General features: G+C 45.8%; 1 protein-coding gene across 1 annotated transcript in view; it reads left to right on the forward strand.

Moving 5' to 3' along the window:
- Positions 1–24,271, forward strand: part of LOXL2 (lysyl oxidase like 2) — a 361,884-nt gene that overhangs the window by 172,698 nt on the left and 164,915 nt on the right. The window contains exon 4 of the mRNA XM_069617615.1: positions 284–495. Coding sequence (XP_069473716.1) covers positions 284–495 — 212 coding nt within the window. The remainder of the gene's footprint in view (positions 1–283; positions 496–24,271) is intronic.

Here is a 24,271-nt window from a genome sequence, read left to right on the forward strand (position 1 = left end):
ATACGTAATCTGCCTCATCAGTAAGACGTCAAAGAACATTGCTGTTATTTGTAGTCAACCTCATGTTAGCCTGTGTCTACATGTTCGTTTGCTAATACAATTATTCATTTGCGTGTGGTAAATCTGTGGAATGTTTCCTCTTTGGTTATATTCATAAACCTGACCTGTGTTTGGGCACTGTAGACAGATATTTCTTTAAAGACTTATAAAACTGTGCCTGTGTGCAAAGGCCTCTGCTACCCTCGCAGCAACACAAATCCCATTGTCTTCTCTTTGTTTCCAGCAACTGAATATTCAGGTAGAGGACATCAGAATCCGTGCCATCCTCTCTTCGTACCGCAAGCGGATCCCGGTCACCGAGGGCTATGTGGAGGTGAAAGATGAAGGCGCCTGGAAGCAGATCTGTGACGCCAATTGGACGGCAAAGAACTCCAGAGTGGTCTGCGGCATGTTCGGCTTCCCTGGTGAAAGGAAGTACAATGCCAAAGTCTACAAGTAAGAGAAGAAAGATTGTTATATGCTACCACCTCATTGCTTACTTTACCCATTATACACAGTAAAACATGTCATGCCACATTAAGAAAGTAAATGCTAACTGGCACTACTAATGTAGGTCTGTGTAGGCAGGTAATAACATTTATGTTTGCTTTACCCTTGATAGCAAGTAAAAAATGACATGCCACAAACTAGTAGTACACTAGTAGTGCCAGTCTGCATATACTTTCGTATTGTGGCATGGCATTTTTTACTTGTCATCAAAGGTAAAGCAAGTATGATAAGTGTTATTAGGTCGCTAGACTGGCCATGGAGTGTTACCCTTGATGCATGCTACTTTGCATCATGGGTAAAACAAAGAAAATGTAATTCCCCCAGCAGTCTCAATCCCTGAATTCTGGAGACCCGCTAAGTGGGGCTGCTAAAATGAGGGTGGGGGCTGACAAGCAACGATTTCAACTGCACATTCACACATCATTCATACAACTCCTTCCATGCATGCATGGATAAAAACAAGCACACATACATACATACATCCAAGCATGCATACATACAAATTACATACACACAGAAAAACACTTATCTAACCTGAATGGATCATCCATATGGGCAAGGCCATCTTGGAGGACCAGATAGCCCTGTGTGTAGGCAGGCTTATTGACAGGAGTGGACTACCCTCCATCCAGTCAGCGTGTCTACCCTGATAATGCAATAATGAGAGGCCGTGGTGCCAGGCTTTAGCTCACCACTACCTCTGATTATTTTGCTCTACGTTTTTGCGGAGGCCAACAAAAGAAAAAACCCAGAGCGTCGGGTGGGCCCGTGATGAAAGGTAGGCAGCACAGTCCCCCATGCAAATAAAGCACCCGTGGACTATGTGGCAACTCCCTCGGTGACCACAGTGGCATGTGGCCACTGGTGACTGCTTTTTCTACATTATCATCTGTGTAGCAGAGGTTCCTTGATTGATGTCTCTACAACAGGAGCTGGGATTTGTGGTTCACACCACATTTGTAAATTTCAGATCAGTTATTTATGTGTAGATATCGAGCCGAACTTAGACGTGCTTTGCTGACGTCATGTAGACACAGCAGAGTAGCAGCTCCTTTTACATTAGTCCTGACATTCTTTATATGGCCTCCTCGTGGCTGCACAGGAGCCCCACAGCTGTATTATTCGTGAATATATCGATCACCCACGCTGCCATGACATACAGACTTTAAATGTATTCACAATTAAAAAAAGCTCTTCCAATAGTTTGGTTGTAGCAATCTAACTTGGGGACTTTTTATTTTTGCACAACATAGCCAGGGTGGGCAAGAGTTAGATAATGGAAGAATACTCATTGGGCCTGATTTACAAAGCTGGAAGGTGTGACAAACCTTATTGTATGATGGCGCTGGCGGTTGGTTGTTTATCCTAAGGTTGTAGCCTTTAATTACTTGAGTTGATAGGTTTTTGAAATGAAGGAGAATTGACTCCTGACTTAGTGTCATCAATAGGATTCCCGAACCACGGAGCATCTTTCTTTTCAGTTACAGACTGGCTAAACCAGCCCTCTGCCCTCAACCACTGTGAGGATTCACTAGGCGCTGCTTTCCTAACCAGGATCTAACACCGTCTGTTTCTGCCTTGATAAAGACTACGGTCGAAACACTCGTTGGCTTTTGTTTCACCTTCACCTGGCATAACCTGCTAGACCTGTGAATTATGTGTGTTACCACAAAAAAACCCTATTGATGACACCAGGTCAGGAGTCAATTATCCTTCATTTCAAAAAACTATCAACTCAAGTAATTAAAGGCTACAACCTTTGGATAAACAACCAACGGCCAGCGCCATCATACAATAAGGTTTGTCACACCTTCCAGTAACTAACCCCCTAGGAACACTGGAGTTCTGGTTCCCCGACAAACCATGTGCCAGGACGCAGGCATCATTACACCCTTCAACTAGCTCCTGCTGTTAGCGCAGGGGACCGCCATCCTTTCAACTCCAACCCATTGAACCTGCTTTACAAAGCGTTTCTCAATGGGATTGCGCCATTGTAAATTGCTTCAGGCCCAATATGAAGTACCATAAGATTCTTATGGGAAATAAAGAAAACCTTTAAAAACAGTCTCCCAAAAGAGGCCAATGTCTTATTCTGGGCATAGCTCCCAACCTTTTACATCCGCTGGGTGTGTGAGAGCCAGGCCTGAATAGTGGAAATGACATGCAAACTATGACCCCATTCATTCTACATGACATCACAGGAAGTGTGCAGTGCAATGCAAATGGACCCCCATACATAGTTCCCTGAACCCCCATCCATAGCCCTTGAGGGCTGGGCGATCATCCTTGGTACCCCTGAGTTTCGTGTCCACAAGCCATAGATATCCAGACATGGGGTATTCCTCCGAAAACAGTACTCTCTTATGCACCCATCAATAGAAATGATATTATAGGTTATTTATAACGCGCTTAATACTCAGAGCGAACCCGGTGATCGAACCTATGTTGCTCCGTGTCGTCTTGCTTCCAAGGCGAGCACGTTGCCCCTGAGCTATCCTCCTGAGACCTAATTTCTAGCCTCACATCTATCAATAACCTTTTGCAAGGAGGGGTGGAAGACGCTCCAAAAACTGGGGGCTACTAACCTATACTTGTGGAGTGTTAAGAGTACCAATGGCTGTTTATTTGTAAGTATGCATACATATGAAACACCTGTGGCACTAGTGCAGTAGATCATTCTTTTCAAGAGGGTTATAGTTTTCAAGTGGTATTCGGTGAGAAAACAAAAAGACAAATAACTTTGGTATGTGATTTATGAACAGTCTCTATTATGATTATTATTATTGTTATTATTCTATATGAAGCAACACTATAATCTATTACACCAAGAGTTAGTCTTTACAATTTTGCCTGCTCTTTCGCCACGTAGGCGCAACTTCTGGCAAGGATTACTTATTTTCCGGGCACCGAAGCCTGCGCAGGCAAAGGTCGCAGTGTTGTGTGCCGCCGGTGTACGAGACTCTGCTCCTCCGTCCATCGGCCTACACTTCCACCAAGTAGGTGCAACTTCCGGCAAAGATAACCTATCCTCTTCCAGGCACCAAAGCCCACACAGATAAAGCCTGCACAGGCAAAGTTTGCGGTGTTGTGAGCTGCAGGTGTGCAAGACTCTGCTCGACCGTCCGTCGGGCCTACACTTCTGCTACATAGGCACAATTTCCGGCAGGGATTACTTACCTTCCATGCAGCGAAGCACGCACAGGTGAAGCCCGCACAGGCAATGTTTGCAGTGTTGTGCACCGCAGGTGCGCAAGATTCTGCTAGACCCTCCGTTGGGCCTACACTTCTGCTACATAGGCGCAACTTCTGGCAAAGATTACTTACCTTCCAGGCACCTAAGCACTCACAGGCAAAGCCAGCGCAGGCAAAGGTTGCGATGTTGTGGGCCGCTGGTGCTAGGTGCCATGATATGGCGCTCACCAACATCCCAGCAGGTAAGCACAATTGCGGCACTTGAACCTCGGCCCTGCATGTCACACCCTGAACTGCGCCTGACTCCCGCTCAAGCCTGCTACAGCAGGTAAGCGTAATCATGCCACCTGCCGCTATGCCCCGCATCTCGCACCCCGAGCTGTGTCCCGACTCCCACTCATGCCTACTACATCAGGTAGGTGCAATTGCGCCACTTGCACCCAAGCCCCACACCTCGCACCCTGAGCTGCCCCTCGACTTCCACTCAGGCCCGCTACATCAGGTAAGCGCAATCGTGTCACTTGCACTCAGGTCCAGGATCTCACCCCCGAGCTGCGCCCGACTCCCGCTTAGACCCACCACATCAGGTAAGCGCAATTGAGCCACTTGTACCTAGGCCCCGCATCTACGCCCTGAGCAGGGCCACTAAGCATGGGAAAACACATGTCTCGAAATCTGCAAATGCCATGGCCCCCTCCCCCCTACATCCCTCGATATCTAACAGGAACCGGCACCTCCAGCTCTGTACCAGAAGACCCCACAATCAGTCCACACCGCCCCCATCAGCTCCACCCTCCATCCACGCGAGAAACATCCTCCTCTGCATGCGCACCTGGAATATAACAACCCACCCCCTCGCAAAAACTTAGCAAGTGCTCACCCCCCCACACACCCACCCAGCGGCTTCCCCCAACAAGCCCTTCAAATTCTCACTGAGCAACACCAGATCGATCCCCATGCATGTCCCTGAAATTCATGACCTCCTCACCTTCAACGATCTCGACCTGCTTGCCATATCCAAAACATGGCTTCACACCGAAGCAGGCTCTGCGCTGTCCATCACCATCCATCCCAGGATACGCCATCATGCGCAATGACAGAGCCCACAGTAGAGGCTGTGGAGTCGCTCTGATCTACAAAAATACCATCACCATCAGGGCTACAAAGTCCAACCCTATCCCAAACTGTGAATTGCTGTCCTCCAAACATACCCTCTGACCTACCAACACCATCAATCTCCACCTCATTTATTGCCCACCAGGTCCCGTCTCTTCCTTCAAGGAAGACCTAATGCTTATCATCAATCCCACCGTCAAGCCCAGCTCTAAAATCACAATCTTGGGAGACCTCAATCTTGGCCTCAATGACCCCACAGACTCACACGCAAAACGCCTAGCCACAGCCCTCAGCCACATTGACTTTTTTCAGTGAACCACTGAACACACCCACATCCAGGGCCTAACCCTCGATTGGATTGCTGACCTCAACTGCAACCTGACCGGCCTCACCACCAGTACCTGCCAGTGGTCTGACCAGCACAACATCACATTCGGCCTCTCCAACAGCAAGAGGCCCAGCTCCCGTCAACCAATGAAACCTGAAGCCTTAGCCCACTGCACCAAAAACCTGAATAAGGAACGTCTCACACCCCTCCTCTCAGCCATCACAATCCCATCCAACAGGGATATGAACCGAGAGTCACTGGTCACACTACAACAACACCATTGCTCTAGCTGTCGACACTCTAGCCCCACTAAAAAAGCAAAAAGCCAAGCAAGCTTTAAAATAGAATGCCTGGTTCACCCCAGAGCTCCTTGCCTCCAGTGCCAAGAAATGTGCTGCTGAAACGGCATGGAGAAAAAACCTCTCCACAGTGTCCAAAGCCCAGTACACATCCTTAGCCAAAGACTACAAAAGTGCTATTCACACTGCCAAAGCCAACAGCTACAATGCTAGAATTAATGCACAATCTAACACCCGCAAACTCTTCACAATCTTCCGCAAACTTGAGTCGTCTGTCTCTCCTCCCACAGGCCTCATCATAGAGGACACTTGGTGTACCAAGGTACACGAAGTCCTCACAGGGAAAATTGCCTCCATCCAGACAAACAACTGCACCAAGCAACTGGCCATTCTCGCCAAACCACCACCAACAACCTCCATGCACCTCACCCACCTGACCAGCAGACCCCTCTCCCAATTTGGATTTTGCCTGGTATTAGAAACCAAAGTGACAAACTTCATCAAAGGCCTCAAGCCCTCCCGATGCAAAGGGATGCCTCTCGGGCCCTTATCATAAAGACTGTGTTGACACACCCATCATCACATATATCATCAACTCCTCCTTTGCAACAGAAACTGTGCCAACTGCCCTGGAAGAAGCCTGGATCCTTCTGCTACGAAAAAAAACCTCCCTCGACCCAACCATGCCATGCCCACAAACTACCGCAGCCATCACCACCATACTCTTCATCCTAGAAATCATCGACCGTGCAGCATATATCCAGATCCAACAATACGCAGAGGACAACCATATCCTGGGCATTCACCAATCAGGCTTCTGACCAAGGCACGGAACCTAAACCGCCTTACTGGACCTAAAAAAAACAGCTATACGGCATCAAAGACTCAGGCAAACTGGCCTTGCTCCTCATGCTGGATCTATAAGCAACATTTAACCTCATCGACCACCAGACACTCTGCAACCACCTCACTACAATAGCAATCTTATCCCCAGCAGCAACAGACTGGATCAGATCCTTTCTAGCAGACAGATCCTCCTGTGTCTTCATGGACAACGATTCTGCCCCACCGACACCAGTAACTTGTGGAGTTCCACAAGGATCCTGAATCTCCCCAACCCTGTTTAACATTTATACTAAACACCTTTTTGATCATCTGGTGTCCCTCGGCATATCCTACACGAACTATGCCGACGACACCCAAATCCTCCTCTCTCTCTCAGACACCTACTACCTTGATGCTGCAACCATCAACTCAGTTTATGACATTGTCCGAAACTGGATGGCAACCCACCAGTTATGCCTCAACGATGACATTACCGAGATCCTCACTGTACGCTCTCACTCCACCCTCCACAGCATGCACCCAGCCTACAAAGCATTTGATATTGACTGCAACTGAATCCAAACATCGTCTACAGCCAAATCCATGGGCATACACCTATACGCCACCCATGACCTCTTGCATCAGGTTAACACCATTGCCTCGTTCGCTGCCTACATCGCAAAACTACTTAACGCTAGCAAGCCATTTCTCATCACAACCAACCGCCTCACCATAGCTAGAGTAATCACCTGAGCCAAACTGGATTACTGTAACGCTCTCTTTGCAGGAACCTCTGAACGTTACCTGTGCAAGCTGCAAACCATCCAAAACAATGCCCTCGAAGCAGCTCTAGGTTTGTCCAAGCACGACCATGTCACAAAGGCTTTGGAAAGACATTCACTGGCTCCCAATTTGTGAACGGATTAAATTCAAAACCCTCTCTATCACACACAGGTGCACCACGAACTCTGCCCCGGCCTACCTATCACGCTGGGTGGAGAAATACTCCTGCCCTCACCCCCTCTAAGATCAATGAATAGCCATCTCCTCATAGCACCCACCTTCACCGGAAAGACTGCAGGAGGACAGAGCTTTCCCATCATAGCCGCCAAGCTCTGGAACAATCTCCCCATCACCTTGAGGAAGGAAACATCGTACTGGACCTTCAGAAAAAACCCAAAACTTGGCTTTTCGCCTAAAAGCTCCTTGAGCTAATGGACTAAGGACCTCATCACTAGTTGGGCGTTATCCCAACTGGGATATCGCCCAACTTTATTTGTGTCAATGTCCACCGATCTGGAGTTATTACAGCTGGATCACATGTTGGGCGGTAAACACTATTCCCCATTCCCTAATGGGTCCATTGGACCTAATGGGAAATGTTTGGCGCAATTACCACCGGGGATATTACTGCATGGTAATTGCACCGAAAATCTGAATTTTTCTGCTGTGTTTACCCCTAGCTATGAGCCCGTCAAACTCATGATTGGGCGGACCCTTTAATGTGGCGGTAACCCTGTTATCACTGTATTTAAGGGCTACTGCTCAACTTGTGATGAGGCCCCAAGACAATCCTGTCTCTCCCGCTTTCCCCCTTTCCCCTCAAACCAAGACTTTAAGGCACCATGGCACCCCTCCCACCCCGGTATGTTTCCCGTTTGTTTCTTGTATTCTCTGTATTCTGTATTTTTTGTCTCACAATATAACTAGCGCCTAGATACCCAAGGGTTCAGTGCGCTGCAACAAATGCAAAAATAAAGAAATAAATACAATATGTGAACTGAGTCACTATTACAGACTCCCAACTTTTGCACATAAGGCAAGAGGAAATTAAATGATGTAACAATCCTTTTTTAAATAGTAAGGAGTGATATGAACGTACTCTTCAGTTTAGCCACTTGACCACATACGTTCTGAGCTCTAATTGGTACACATATTTGTTAAGGTTTGTCTTTCAGGAGCTGCAAGAATACTCTGTTTTATAGAGATTACTTCCAAATTGAAAAATAATAAAACAAAGCAACCTAAAAAAATATAAATCCTTATAGAAATATGTTTAGGAAAAAAATGATGATTGTACCAACCAACGATTCTGTGGTATCTTGCATGTTGTCTGCTGGTTGCTGCATTTTGAATGTCTGTTGGAATGTGGAGTGTGAGTGTGTGGGAGTTCTGAGAGTGATGGTTGGAGGGGACTTCAGCATGTTAGTGCGAGCTGAGAAGATGTATACTCCCTGTGCTCTCATCTAAGCCTTAATCTGGAACTGAAGAATGAAGTATTTTTCCTGTTTCATACTTACCGTCTCCTGCCTTGTTTCTGTGTCCTGAGTCCCATTCTGGTTGCTTCATTTTGGCAACGAGGATGTTGAAAACTGGACCCTGGATGACATGCTGAGCAGCGTGGGCGGAGGACCGTTCTGGAGAAGGAGGAATGAGCCAGGGAATGTGGTAGGTGGCCGGGGCAGATGGTTGCAGGAGGTTGGAGCAGGTGTCCAGTGGCAAGCTGGGTCCTGGAGCTCTCAGGAGGGAGAATGAAAGTCCAGGAGGTGGCAGGTAACCAGCAGGGGAGCTTCAGCTGGAGCTAGGTTCGGACCCCGGCTGAGCTCTTGGCCTCCATTTCAGTGAGGAAATGTTGTTATAGAGCGCAGTTGTGCTCATCGTGCAGCTCTACCCTGGGGAGAGAAGAACCAGATGAGGGGGCATCTATGAGGGTGTGGAGGCTTTGAGTGGCCCGGGAAGCTTTTCCCGCCTAATGAAGGGTCGGCAGATCGGTTTTCCTTGCGGAGCTCTGTGGAGCTCCAAGTTGCAGCTCCTAATGGTGACATCATTCCCCTGCTCTAGGGGATGGCGATGTGTGGACGCGGTGGAGCATAGCATTCTGAAGATGAGCAATTCAGCTGGAAGGAGCAATGAAAAGGGCACCCTCAAGCGCTCTGTGAGCAGGATGACGCTATGCCTTCATGAAGGCACTGTAGATCTCTGGAGAAGAAGTCCCTCGTGGAGTGCCTGAGTTAAGAGTTATCAACGTGTTGTTGTTTTCAGCGCATAGGTCTTCCATGTCTGTCTTGCGGCATGGAGTTTATTTTTGAAATTCCTTTTGTGCAGCACAGCGGTGTTGCTAGGTCTGGAAAAGATCCGGGGCTACGATAATGTCGAGACCTTCGGGACTCTGAGCTAGCTAGTCTTTTGTTTGTAGCTCCTGAGCCTCTATCCGGGCTGCAACCAAAAGATCTGGGGCTATAGCCCCCTTAACCCCCCCCCCAAGCAACGCCTCTACTTGAGCATATCATACAGAGTCGCAACTAAGGTACGCTATGTTTATGCAGCCAAGCTGGAGGTTATAATGTGTACCGCGCAGTGATTTCTCTGGGAGGAAGGCCGAGCGAAGAGTTAACTTTGTGATGTTCCTTCCAGTTTGCTACCCACAGTGGGGCATGAGCAGCAGGATTGCTTTTATGTTCTTGGCAGAGGAGCAGGTAGGGATGCTGTCACTCAAGGAGATGCTGAGTATTTTTAGAGACGCAATGCTGAAGTGGGGGACAATAGGTTTCACAAAGTGTTCCAGAAAGTTTTCATTTATGTGACATGGTTTTCATTTTCAGTGGTAGATTATGAGTGCCTTCATTGCTGATTGGTAGCGATGTTAGTGAAACATGGGCACAGTATATAGGGAGTGGAATCTGGACACACTAATGAAACTGTAACACATTATTGGAAGTTGTTACACAATGAATGAAGCATTGTAGCACCGGCTTAGAGTGTGGCATGAGATAATGTGTGGGTGTGTGTGAACGAAAGTAGAGGTACAGTGATTGTAATAAGGTTAAATGTACAGAAATGTTAGCACATTATTAGTTTTATGATAAGACGTGTACACAAATGTTAGGGTGTAAAATGTACACCATGTAAGAACGGGTGGATGTGTGCAGTTCACCGAGGAGGTATGTTTGTGGTGTAGTCTGTACACCAGTGTTTTTAGGGACATCATCCACACGTATGTTCAATCAACCTTAACATGTACTTATGGTGAGGTTTATGGATTTTTATTAGGTGGATACTTGGTGTGGGGTGCCTGGTCAACATCTCTTTCAGTGTCATGTTGCGTTCGCAATCAGACATACATGTGTGCGTGTTTTGGGACTGAGTTGTCACGTTGTAGCGGTAGCCATGAGCGTTTTGTTGTGCATGTTGTGGTGAAGTTTGGGTGTGGTTGTAGTGGAGGTTGTGGTGATGTATCGTAGGTACCCCTTACACCTGGATAGTGTAGGTGTCCTAGCAGGATTTGGAAGTTATACTTGAACTGAATCTACTTGCTTAGTGAGTAGCCTAACAAACCACTTATTAGGTAGTAGTTGTAACCGGGGCCAGGATGGAGTTATGTACACTGAGTATGAGTATATGTTGTGGTGGAGTTCTGTGCAAGTAGGCATTTGGAGTATGTTGTCGTAGGGGAGTTTGACTGGAGTGTAGATGCAGTTTTAGGGTGTCCTAGCACTGTTGTACAGGTTGGTTGTAGGGTGTTTTTGTGGTATTGTAGAGCGTCCTAGCACTGTTCTTCAGGTTGCTTGGTTGTAGGGCGTTTTTTGCACAGTTGTGCGGTTGTGGACACTGGTTGCACTCTAGTGTCAAGTGGCTTGAAGTTTTTCTGCCAGTTGGTTTGTATGTTGTTTAATATTGTGACACAGCACTTTGTGCATGTAGTTTTGACATGTTTTAGCAGTGGTGCTAGTATGGGCGGCAGACGTAGATTGGAGTTTAGCTAGCCATTGGGTATTTATTCTTATAATTATCTATCGTGATAGTTGCCTGAATAGGAGTCTGACCACCTTGTGTTTAGGTGACATGTTGGATTGCTCGTGTGCATAGGTGTGGTCCCCTGTGCTTGTGTGGATTCTGATGCGCTGCTTCCTTGCAGTGGTGTCTGTGTTGAAGTGTGTTCTCTGTGTTGTGAGTGGCTTTGCTATCTTTTCCTTCTGTTATCTGTTTGTTGGGCGATGTGCAGGTGGTGTTGGTTGGGTTCTTGTGGTTGTGGTGGTTTGACGAGGGGTTGGTCTTGTTTTGGTGGTGATTTGATGAGTGGTTACTCCCTACAGTTTGTAGTTAGGGATGGAATGACAGGATGTCGGTACATTGTGTTGCTGCTCTGAATTGTGGAGGTGGGTTGTGCTCAGGGGTGGCAGACCTGAGGACCTGGTATGGCAGGTCAGGTCAAAAGGAGGTCATGTTGGGTATGGATGATTGAGAATGTAGGTTAGTGTATTGCCTTGTGCAGCGGTCTACCCTCCTATGGGTAGGTAGTGCTTGAGTGTGGCAGACCCAATGTCCTGGTGTGGCATGCCAGGAAAAATGGGAGTGTTGCTCATTTTGTAGCGTGAGTCATCCTGTTGTGCATGGTTGGCCTTGGGTCTGGTTCTGAGTGGTTGGGTTGGATGAGTGGTGGTTTGGTTTTGGTTTTTGTTTCCTTAAGGGAAGGTGTGTGATGTCCTGCATGGTGTCTGCTGGGTGCTGCATGTGGAATGCCTGTTGGAATGTGGAGTGTGAGTGTGTGTGAGTTCTGAGAGTGACGGTTGGAGGGGACATCAGCATGTTAGTGTGAGCTGAGAAGATGTATACTCCCTGTGCTCTCATCTAAGCCTTAATCTGGAACTGAAGAATGAAGTATCTTTCCTGTTTCATACTTACCATCTCCTGCCTGGTTCCTGTGTCCTGAGTCCCATGCTGGATGTGTCACATTCCCACACAAAAAAATGAACAAAGCCATGTGCTGAAAAAGCTTTTGCCGCCCCAGTCTTAAGATGGTTCTATGTCATTTCATTGACGGGTGTAATTTCGATTCGTTTCTTATGAGTATTTTTTAGTTTACCCAAAAAACTCATCGACATTGATTTATTTTTATTTTTGTGGGTTCCCCCCCCGAATCCCCAAGCCCCTCAACTCCTATTGTTTTTTTACCTATTCCCGACCCCCCTCACCCTGTATATATACTTTTCCACCGCCCCCATATATTACAATGAGTTTTTCTGTAAAATGTACTCGTAAAAAAAAACATCGAAATTACACCTGTCGATGAAAGAACGCTATACCCCTAAGATGTTAGATGAAAATTGTCACACTTTTATCACAGGCATTATACTCGTGACAGTTCTGGAGGTAACGGACTGCCCATCCATGAGAGATGGTGTGCTTGCAGGAAGGATGGGTGAAAGCTCACAGCTGTCAGGTGGCCAGGTGACAGATGGCATCTGCCAAAAGAGGGTCAGTTCAGGAGCATTGATCTGGGGTCCCTTGAAAATCCCTCCAAAAGGCTCTGTGAAGCATGATGGCACACACGTTTTTAATGTTATTATAATTGTTCTTTTATAACGCGAACGAGTGGTTTCTAAGGGCAGGATCGGGATTCGAACATGTGTGGCGCTGCTTGTCTTGCTTCTAAGAAGAAAAGCGTTGCCCCTGAGCTAGCCTTCCGCCCCAATTTGCAGGATGGACTTCATAAGTGTGACACAAAAGTCTGCATATCTTGACCCGCACATTGTCAGGACATTTTGGCATGCACGCTTCCTTCTTCATGCCCAAGTTCACCCTTGGCATGTCTTGTTATGACTACAGGTGCTCAGCTACCCGTGACGCCAGGCGTGCCACTTCCTGACCTCAAAGAGCTTCGGGATGGAAGAGGCCGTCACGCTGGTGGCTGCCAAAATGCAAGACTATTCTTTAGAATCAAAAGAAACTGGCATCCATGGAACCACCCAGCCGTGCAGTGCGCACTCTAGGAAGGAGGGGAAGCACAGAACTGGAGTGCACAGAATAGTTAATAGCACGTAATCGTGTTTGTCTGTACTTCCCTTGTGTCAGAGGTTATAGGTTGGCTCGGAGTTAGGGAAACATTTGTTTGTAGGTCAGCACCTATTATTTGCTGACTATTCAGGAAATGGAAGATAGTCTCTGTCCAGTGCTCTGAGGGCAGTGTGTACGTCACAGAAACCCTGCATCACAATGGGCTACAAGCATTGACAAAGCCAATAGTGTTGGCTTTTGTATGGTGAACATTTTTGCTGAGTTCATGCCCACAGACACACGAGATAGGGTTTTTTTCTGAGGGCAAGAGGAGAGAGGGTGCAGGAAGGGTGGGCGAGTGAACATGGCCAAGCGAAGAAGTGTGAAAAAAACGCTGGGCAAGCAAATGGTCCTGGATGCATTAAATGACATCTTTTAAATTTAGATGAATGAAAGCTTAAGGGCATCTATGAGGATGTTTGGACTGATGGATACATAAGTGTGATATGTTATGTTATGTTAATATGTCTTTATACTGTGCCAAATCGGTTCCATGTGTTAATATCCCCGCAAAAATATCGCCAAACAAAAATATCGCCATACAAAAATATCACCATATTTTTGTGGCGATATTAAGGCATGGAACCTGCGGGGGATGCAACCCCCGCATTATTTTTAAATGAGCGGGGGACACCCGCATAAACCCTGCTCCCAAAAAAACCCAAAATGATCCCCTAAAAATAAAAATCGCCTATGGCCGTTCCAGACGACCATATATGCAGCAATATTTTTGGTGGGGATAATATGTAATGATACCGCCAAATCTCCACCGTAGTAGTGTCAGCATGCCTGTGGATTGGGTATTGTGTCCCCACCAGGAGTATTTATACATTTGCCTGCTGAAGGAAAGGAAATGAGCATGGGCACAATCAGGGGAAGCGTGCAACAGATGTGGGTCACACCAGGTGGGAGGGATGCAGAAGAGGCAGAGGGCTTTGTGATGGCCCGGGTGCATGCCAGTCCAAGGGGAGGAGGAAGATATTCCTTCAAGTGTTGCAATAATTGGACTGTTTCCAAGAGCGATGTGGAGAGTTGTGAGTTAGCACCCGATGTCATGTTAGATGCATGAGGCAATCCTAGACGTTTGAGGGCTTATTTTCCTGGGCATTTCTATATGTTTTACCTCAGGTCAAACTCTAGAATGTTAACTCTGTCACTGCCAAGCCTGGGCCAAGAGTGGCATAGCCAAGAATATAGGGAATATTATTTTATTTTATATTAATAACGATTTTATTTGGTTCAACAAAAAAGGAAAAACCTTTTGCCTTACTTAGACATTTCAAATCATCAAATGACACGTGATATGTCCAATAAAAATAACAGAACAGTATGAAAAAGCAAAAAAGAAACCAGGTGAAAGGAAGAGAAAAGAAGATGATCAAGAGAAAAATTCAAACAGCACTGGGTTCGTTTTCAAATCATCCGGGCCTTGTTCCAGCCTCTTCCTTTGTGTCTTCATTGACCACTCTTGCCTGACTTGAGCCTGTCTTGATTGTTGAGAAGATTTCAATCAACAGTTTCACCAATGCTAAAATTTGAGAAATATGGTTGCCTCTAAATAGTTCCAGCCACCAATTCTCTACTGTCCTTCCAGCATAAGTCTTGGTGAATTCTGTCATGAGTTGTAGTCGTTTGTCATTCATTGCCTGGCAAAATAATACAAAATTATGTAAAGACTCGACGATGCCTTCGGACCGGCACCATCTGCAAGCAGGTGTGAGATCATTTGACCTGACACTGAGAATCTCACCAGTAGGCAGCAGATTTAATCTGAATCTGAATTAGTAGTCCCTAAAAAACGAGTTTGGAAATTGATTGAGATATTTTGGTAGCGTATTCAGCTTCCGTGAGTCAGGACCTGGTCTGCCGAACAGTTTCAAACCCTGTCTTGCTTCTTGAGTAGCAATCCGGTCACTGACATATAATTTCCGCTATATTTTATCTGTATTCTCCTTTAGAGTTTGAACAGTTTCTCCCAAATCGACAATGATTGCTTGGCATATCTATTGCCATTCCGATAGTGTTACTTCAGTGTTGTTCATTATCGCTTCTTTTAGCAATGCAAATCCTCTGCTGTCAGTTGCAATCAGACATTTTCTGTAGAGCGCTAGAGACTTCCAGGTGACAATGGTTTTCATAGCCGTTAGACCCAATTCCATACGTAGGGCTTGAATTGGTATGCCCATTGGGGTTCTCAGCACTCTTTTCCAGAAGATTCCTTCGATAACAGACCAGCTTTCGAGGCGAAAAGAGAAGACCGTTTCAGCACCATAAGTGCTTTCATCCTATAAAAATCAAGAAGGGGTCTCATCGTGAAGCCACAGTATCTTTTCATCAACAACTGCCCTAGATTGTCGAGAGTGACAGCTTTAGATTTTAAAGCGTCAAGCCTAGGTCTGTCTGTTGTACTTGTGTTTAGGCATACCCCCAAATATGTGAATTCTGTGACTTGTGGAATGACATTCCCTTCCAAGTGCCATATGTTGGGTTTTTTCCTGTTCACTCCTGAAATGTCACCAAAGACCATAATACTTGACTAAGACGGATTGATTTTTAGGCCGTTCAGCTCAATGTAATTACGAAGAGCATCCAATTGACGTTGCAGTCCTATCAGAGTTTGATCCAATAGGCCCATGTCGTCAGCATAGAGAAAACAGCCTATTGTTACCCCTCCGATGTTTGGGGGAAAGCATCTTATATTGTCAAATGCTGTATCTATGTCCAAGATGAACAAGTTGAATAGATCCGGGGCGAGGGGGCAGCCTTGCTTCAGCCCTTTGTTGGTTTTAATGGCTTTTGACAGCAGCCCCGATCTATCCAATCTAATCTGTACTGATGTACCCGAATATAGCTCTTGAATGGGCTCTAGAATGTTGGGTGGACAGCCCCAGTGCTTCATTTTATCCCATGGCCTGTGGCGGTAGACAGTATCAAAGGCCTCAGTGAGATCAATAAAAGAGGCATAGATTTTTATCCCTTTGTTATGCTCTGCTTGAGCCTTAAAAATATTGATCACAAAGATGTTGAGGGAGGTCCTGACTCCCTTTATAAACCCATCATAGGGAATATAAAGATGTATGTGTGTGGTAACAGGCTAAGGGAATGGTGTGGGCAAACTAGTCTGGTAACATTGACAGGATGATTGGATCATTGCAAAAGCATGTAGAGATGTGTAGATGAGTGTGAATATGGGTGAATCAGTAAGGACGCAAGGATGGGCGTGAGGGCAGCAGAGGTGTGGCACATGACCCAAGGCTTACTTGCAACTAGGAAGTCTCAGCATGTAAACAACATAACATCTTTTCCCGGATAGGACACGAGCAGTACAACTGCACATATGTAAACATGGCATTTACTGTATGAAGCAAGCATGAAGTAAGTCTTTTCTCTGAAGTCAAAGTAAATATGCAGCATATTTGTTTTCGGAAAAAATGATTCTAAATCAATCAAATAGGAATCTCAAGTGCAGAACTTTCAAGGAGCCACACATCGAAGGGGGGAGGGGGCGTTGCCCATCCAATCATGTACCTTTTATTTGCATACTGAGGCAATTATAAAGCACAATTCCCAAAATACAGAGTAAAAACCTTGATAGAATGAGCCAAGCCATCAAAGATGGAACAAGTTGATAATGTCCTGTATGAGAGGAGGCCTTGCATACATGTGTGGCTCTTATTCACAGTTGCCATGTGCATGAATGGAGTATTTGACATGCCTTGTGGTATACGGTATACCTAAACTTGCTTACAAGAGCACCATATCTTCGCCGTCATGATCCAGGTGGCTGTTTGCAGATGTGGAATCTCTGCAATTGCCCCATTATTTGGCTGTGTCTAGATGCACCGCACCACTTATTGCCATGTCTATAGAACAATAAACTACTTTGAGTTTTTATGCGGTTTCACTTCACTCACACCCTGCACTGATGGTTTGGTGTTTCTTTCAGTTTTGTCTCCCATTTTTAGTTTTGGCTGATAGGTGGCACTGTTAGCGCTACCTATAAGTTGAAACTATTGGCCTGGGAAGTGAAGACAGGAGAGAGTTGAGATGTGACAAGAGACACACAGCTTGTGGACGTTGTTTGACATGTTACCAACCCATTGACAGCTCATGGCCATGCTAGTCCCTGGGGTAATTCCCTTGAGTACCTGCCCCTACCCACCCAAAACACCCCAGCCTGGTTTCTCTTTGAGAAAGCTCTGTCCTTTTTTGGGGATGCCAATGTTATTTCTAAACAGTCTTCTGAAAGATAAAAGGGGTCATTACGAGTGCGGCGGTAAGGGGTTAACAGTGCCGGTAAGGATGCCGGTGCCGTTAACCCCTTACCGTCACATTAGGAAGTCCCTTAGCAGGACTTCGAGAGCCGCTAAGGGACCAGGGAGCTAATAACGGGCCCGCTATTAACAGGCCCGTTATTAGCTCCCTCCCCATTGGCATTGAGCCCTATCGGGGCTCGAATGGGAATGGGGATGGGTATTTTGAATGGGGAGTTACCGGGTCCTCCAAGGTTGGAATGACCCGGTAAGTCCCCATTCAAGGAACCCGGACCCAGACACAAGTTTGGAGGCAGCCATGGTGCTAATGCCTCCAAACTCGTAATGAGGCCCATAGTCTTAATTGCACTTGTAAACCAGTGCCTGGTACAATTTAAATATTGTGACCAAGTGTACCTTCAACCACTTGATTTATAAGCAATATTTGTGTTGTTGCAGCTGTTCCTTAAACTGTTGAACTGCTCAAAACAAGCATTGGCAGAGCCAATAGTTTTGCCTTTTGTATAAGCACTAAATAGGCATTTACCAGACACTGGGCCTCATTATGAGTGTGCCGGTCCGGAAACAATGGTGCTGGTAAGCCTTCCGGCACCAGTGTTTCTGGACCGGCACATTGCGACTCTGCAGGAGGGTGCCATCCAGCCCGCCAGGATCAGACCTGTCGGGTGGAACCGCACCCGCCTGCAGAGTTTCAAGGAAGCACCGGCACCGTTATAAACGGTTCCTGTGCTTCCGTGGTGCCCATTCCCATGGCGTCCTACTGGACGCCATGGGAATGGGGACTTACAGAATTAGAGGTGTCTGACTTCCTGGCCGCCAGGGTTGGAATACCCTGGTGTTACCGGAAAGTCAGGCGCTGGTAATCTTTTTCGAGCCTGACGGCAAGCCGCTGGTATCACGGCAGGCTTCCCGCCAGACTCGAAACGAGGCCCACTACCATAATATGCCTATGAACATACACCATTTGCCAGCTGTTGTCATCTCATTGTTAATTAGTGTCCCTATGGGAGAGCCTGAAAAATACATATCACAGGCCTATGTCAAAATGTTGGCTTTGCAAGTGCTTGTTTATTATAAGGGGGAATTTGCCCTGGGCTTTTATTAAGCCACGCGTCTGCTTTACATATCCATTCATTGGTCCTCCAGGTTTAGGGACAGCTCCTACTGTTAGCATCTCATTTCTGATGGTTTATCGGGGTGTGTGCTGTCCATGCATGTGTTCTTTTGCATGCATTATGTGAGGAGTATGTTTTGACTTCAAAACAAAAGAATTGTTCTTGTTCTTTTCGTTTTCTTACTTTCATCATCTTATCGTGGACATGCATCAGCCAGTGCTGTGCTATGTAGGTACGTGGAAGCTTGTAGTGTTCTGTGTACGATAGCATTACACAGAGGAGTTTGTTAAGAGTATTGCAGTTGGGAAAGGATCAAGGCCATTGTAGACATTGTAACATCAAGAATCAAAATTAAGCTTTATTGCATCTATCAGCAGAATGCATAACAAATGCAATGTAATGTAATGCAAGTCCCTAACAAGGGAAAGGACTAACCACTTGGGGGCCCACCTGAAAGATTGTTGCACACTATCAGCCAAGGAAAAGGAATGGTGGGGGTTGATGGTGGGAGGCAACAAAGTACGACCGCCGTTAGCAATAACAAAGATGATAAAGGAATTTCTAACACTGGAATAAGGGACAAGAAACCGAGATCTCGATACTTGATCATGTCCCATTGTGTGAGAACTTGGTTGAAGCCATGAAGGTGGATCTTAATGATATAATGAGTGTATTTTAGAGATGAAAGATGCGATGTATTTATTTTAAGGTTTATGCTCAAAACAAAAAAACAGAAAATGGTATTGTAGCATGTACTGTGTATACCTATTTATTTATTTATTGCGCATTCCTCGGTCTTTGGGGTGCGCCTGTTTTGGAGGTATGCATGGAGGAACAGTGGAGGGCAATGCTTACTACCCTCGGTGCTTTGCCATTTCACTATGTCTAGGAATAGTTTCCATGTAGTGAATGTGTGATGCTTCCCCAGTGATTGCCAGTTGGAGAGATTTGTTCTTCGCTCTTTTGGGGACTTTGCTTCGGTGGTTACTCGGGTGATTAGTTCCCAGGAAGTTCCTTCCTCAGCCGCCAGTGTCATTTCACTGCACAGCCCTGTTGAGGGCTCTGCCCTTAATCAGCACGCTCCACATTAACTTTACCTGGATCCCAAACCTTCTTGATACTCTGTCAATTACCAACAAAAAAGGGTTTCCTAGAAACATGTTTATGTGGTATTCCCACACGTTTCGAAAACACAAGAAAAATCATATCCTGGCAAAATCCAGGGTATATCGTAGGAACAATGCCCTTCCGTCCTGCCCACCCCCCCCTATTTTACTTTTCCAGACATTACTCCTTGAACACAGTACCTGGACTGGGCATTATGGCAATGCTCCAAGTTCTGACCGGACAGGCTACAATGGCCCAGATTTAATGGCCAATATGGGCCACTTTGATGACTTGCAGCATGTTCCAGCTGGCAGTTTGAAACAATGTCACCAGACCAATGTGCTTTAAAACACACCATTCCCCACTGCGGTCTGTAACTGTACATTAATCAACTGCTTACTTGTCATAGTTCCTATGATGATAACTAAATGCCATCTAAACATCCTGCAAGAAGCAGGACATGTGACGTGGAAGTGATCTCCATTTTGAAGCAGGACATGTGACGTGGAAGTGATCTCCATTTTGGCGTAAGTGTTCAAGAAGTTGGATTTCAACCAACAAGTTACTGCATCTGTTGAACGTCAGGTAAACAATTACACAACAGCTAACATTCTGAATGCTAAGACCCCTTAAAGGGGCTGGTCATTAAATTCATTATGCTCATATAGAGGCTGCTAGAGCGATTTTTCATTGGCCATCTGCTGAGGGCGGTTAAATCATATAACCCAATGGCAAAACAAGGTTCCAACCAAAAGGTAGACCAGACCTCTCTGCAATGGCAGCTATGGAAGAGCAGCCAAGCTTGACTCAAGGGAGGAAAGGAGGCTGGCAGTGGAGTACTGGTATTCCCAATAGCTTCCGCCCCAAAATACATTACACTTGTATACTAAATAATATACACTTTGGCATAAAATCACACATAGGATATCTGTGAGTATAAGAGTATACGTCAAATAAGTGCTTAGGGTTAAACATAACGCATAGTGAAAGTGTGCGAGTGTGTGTTTGAATAAATACATCTATAAAACAGAAATGGTTATTAAAGTCCCTTCCCACTCCCACTACGAAATGTAAGCCCACTCCCCAGTGATAGCCACAACACTTAGAGGCCAAGGGGCAATGAAAATAGGCAACGCTAGACAATAAAAGCACAAATTATTGCAGTCATGATCAGGGCCCCAAATTGGCACAATAAAAACACTCACAATGATTCCCCCCTCATCACTAGCACGTAGTAACAGACATGACACAAACACACCTATATATTACATATAGCACCCAGAGGGAGGGAAAGGGGGTTACAACTTTAGTACCCAAGTCCTGTTAGGGCAAACAGACTGATAGCAGCAGACCCATACGATCTTGTTACACTCCTTAACATACAATGATATATGTCCAACACAGGGGTGTAATGTAAAACTTTAAAAATACATTTAAAATTAATGGTACATGCTAAAATACCTGTGGCTTGGCCTACAACTGCATGACCCAGGGGGGACCCCAGAAAAATGTCCATGTACATCTCAGTATCTTCCAAGTCACCTTAAATCAGTTATAGGTGCTTTCAAAGTTCCCCATAGGTGGTAATGGGGCAAAGTCTGTAGGTAGCACCATGGTTATGCGTAAATGCCAGGTAAGTCTCAGTTCTATTCCACAGGTGCAGAGAAGATAGCAATGGACGACAGTTGGCCCCACAGGAGGCATTCTCAAAGAGTTCCAGTACCAGTGTGAGACCCAGAAGCAGAAGCCCCAGGAAGAAGAGAACCATAGCACTATTCGGGCCAATGTAAGCCTATGGAAAACCTCAGTACAAGGGAACCCGTGGAAAACCACAACCACTGTTCAGGTTGATCTATATCCGCAGGGCCAAGAGGTAAGTAACTGTGGTGGCAGGCGTGGAAAATAAACCCCCAGGAACTGCAACCCCCATCTACTTGGCAGGTACCAATCTTCTCTTGCAGTCACGTTACAGGATCTGGTCACCCAGGGACCTGGACCAATGAAGACCCAAAAGAGGACCAAAACACCTTTCTACATGGGTGACCCAACAGCTAGCTAGAAGTGACAACAATGGTTAGGAAGACCCTTGGAAGATGGCGGAACGGTAATGACCTAAAATATCATACATAAAAAACAGAATGGTAGAAATGTTCAGATTTCAGCTGTGCCAAAATTACGTACAGCTGAAAATGCCAAACATTTCAACCATTCAGTTTCATTATAGTGAACAAGGGAAGCAGGTGTTCCGAGGGATTCCCCCACACCCTTGTTCGCTATAATGGAATCAGGGATAGACGGGGTGTCCCCGCATCCAAAACAAAAATGTTTTGAAAAAAAAAAGAAAAGGACCCAGCAGCGCCGGTTCCTATCCACGGAAGTGAGGTGTGGTGCCAAAAGGTAAGTAAGGGATGGGGGGAGTGGGGTGTTGAAAGCCCATTTAGTAGTGGGGTGATTCTTTCGAATACGAACATTTAGAATGCAAGATTTTCAACTTCAAAATGTTTGTACACAAAATAATCACCTACATCCTGGTGGGACACCACCAAGTGGATTTGTATGGCTTGATGGCCAAAAGGGAGCAGCCAGCCAGCAGACAATTGTCCCACAGAGGGAACAATGGTGGATTTGGCCCAGGATGGCCCAGATAAACAGCATAGGTGGCGTCCCAACACCCTTGTGGACAATGGCAGCCTCCTACCTTGAGGTACACAACCAGAAGGATAATTCCGGAAGACAGTGGGAAAATGGCACAGTAATGATCCCATGTTGGGCTTCCAGCCCATCCAGTGTGGATGACTAGGGGGAGGATAAGGACAGCCCAGGAAATATATCCAGCAGCAAAAAAAACAAAACTGGAGCTCAGGGAAAAAAATAGGACCCGGCCAATACATCAAGGCCTGATCCCAAAAACAGCAACATGGCTTCAAGGCAAAAATCCTCCAGCAGCCAGCGAGTAAACCTACAAAAATCCCAACAGAGTTGAAAAACTCCAGCAGATTTAAGGAAGGATCAATATCTCCCATAGATATACCCCGACATTCATGGGCGGGCCTATGCCAGCCCTACAATTACGCAAAAGGGCAGCTGTACAAAGGTTTTGTAGATTCTAAAAACGACCAAAAACTCAGGTCCACATAGACACTTTGTGCATTGTCCAGACGAGGGCCAGGACCCCGTTTAAACCAGTCCAAACTACAATAGATGGTGCAGGGGGGAGGACGGCATAGTAAGCCCATGTTTGCAAAACTGCAATTTTAGGCCTTCCTTTTGGTTGCCCAGATCAAAGGAATGGTCAGAAAACAAAATGGTTGAAAGTAGTACAGGGGAAAATGTATTAGGTCCCTAATGGCTGCCAGAAAGGTACATTGGGCCACTAATGTGATACATCAGACTGCACCCCTCATAAAGCCAAATCTAAATTGTAGCTTCCACCAACCTGCTCTGCAAAACTAATGTTGGGTGATAGGACTAAAAGTGGGTACTGTGAAGGCATCATGAGGAAGACACAGACAACAGGTTCAAGTTAGGTTCTCAAAAGGTTTATTAATTTAAAAGGCAGGGTGGATTAAGGCCTAACGTGTCCTATGCTAAGGTGAGATTTCCCTACCTAAAAAAAGCAAAGGATAATGTCAGGAAATCCAACTCAAATAACTATCTGTGTCCAAAACCTATACTTGCCCTCACAACTAACTGTATACAATGTGTAGGGATGTCAGCAGTGTTCAAAATCAAGTTCTGTGCTTCTTCCAGATCTTGGCTTGCAATCAGCTTCCCCTTCAAAACAGTTCACAAAGAACTGAGCTTCCCTTCCCCAAGAGTTCAAATCTTCCAGCTTTTCTAAACCAATACAGTTCCTTGGGACACTTCCCAGCTCTCTTGGTATTTGTACTTTTCACTAGTGCACACAGGCAGTTCAATTTCTTCAGCTCAGGTCCTTCTGAAATCACACAAGAGGTTGCTTTAAAACACAAGCTTCTTTATGGAAACTTTCAGTGGCTTTTCCACACAGGGGCACTCGGTCTAGGTGCAGTTGTTGGACCACAGAGTCCACCCATTACAGGTCATGCAATCGATACCCCTTCTTAGCTGCTTTCCTTGAACAATGTGCCACTGCTTAAATTTCACAGTGATGCTTGATTCACTCCTTGGGTCACGCTCTCCTAACACTGTACCATGGCTTTGTTGGCCATCATGCATTTGTTGCACTTTCTTGTATTCTCCTGGCTCTTGCCAATACAGGTTTCCTTATAACATGCAGTTTCTTGAACTCTTGGCTATTAACAATGCTTGGTTTCTCATATAGTGTAATTCCTTGAGATCTATTGGCTCTGGCCAATACTTGTGCCTCTGATTCACCAACTTTCTTTTACTCCACTCAATATTTCCAAGTGCTCAAAACTTGCTTTCACTCTGCTCAGTATTCATACTTTTAATGCCTTTACTTTCGTTCAATATTCAAAAGTGCTTGTAATCATTTTGTTTGGTATTCAAAAGTACTTATAATGCTTTTCTTTTTATCTGGGAACCTGGTGGTTTCCCCTCCTTGCACACTAACCGGTCAGATCTTACGGCATTGCAAGGTCCTCTGCCGACACGGGTTCTCTCCTTTCCTGTGCAGATCCTCGCTTCCTT

This window comes from Ambystoma mexicanum, chromosome 10 (genome assembly GCF_040938575.1).
Source record: "Ambystoma mexicanum isolate Mex_15411 chromosome 10, UKY_AmexF1_1, whole genome shotgun sequence".
Lineage (NCBI taxonomy): Eukaryota > Metazoa > Chordata > Amphibia > Caudata > Ambystomatidae > Ambystoma > Ambystoma mexicanum.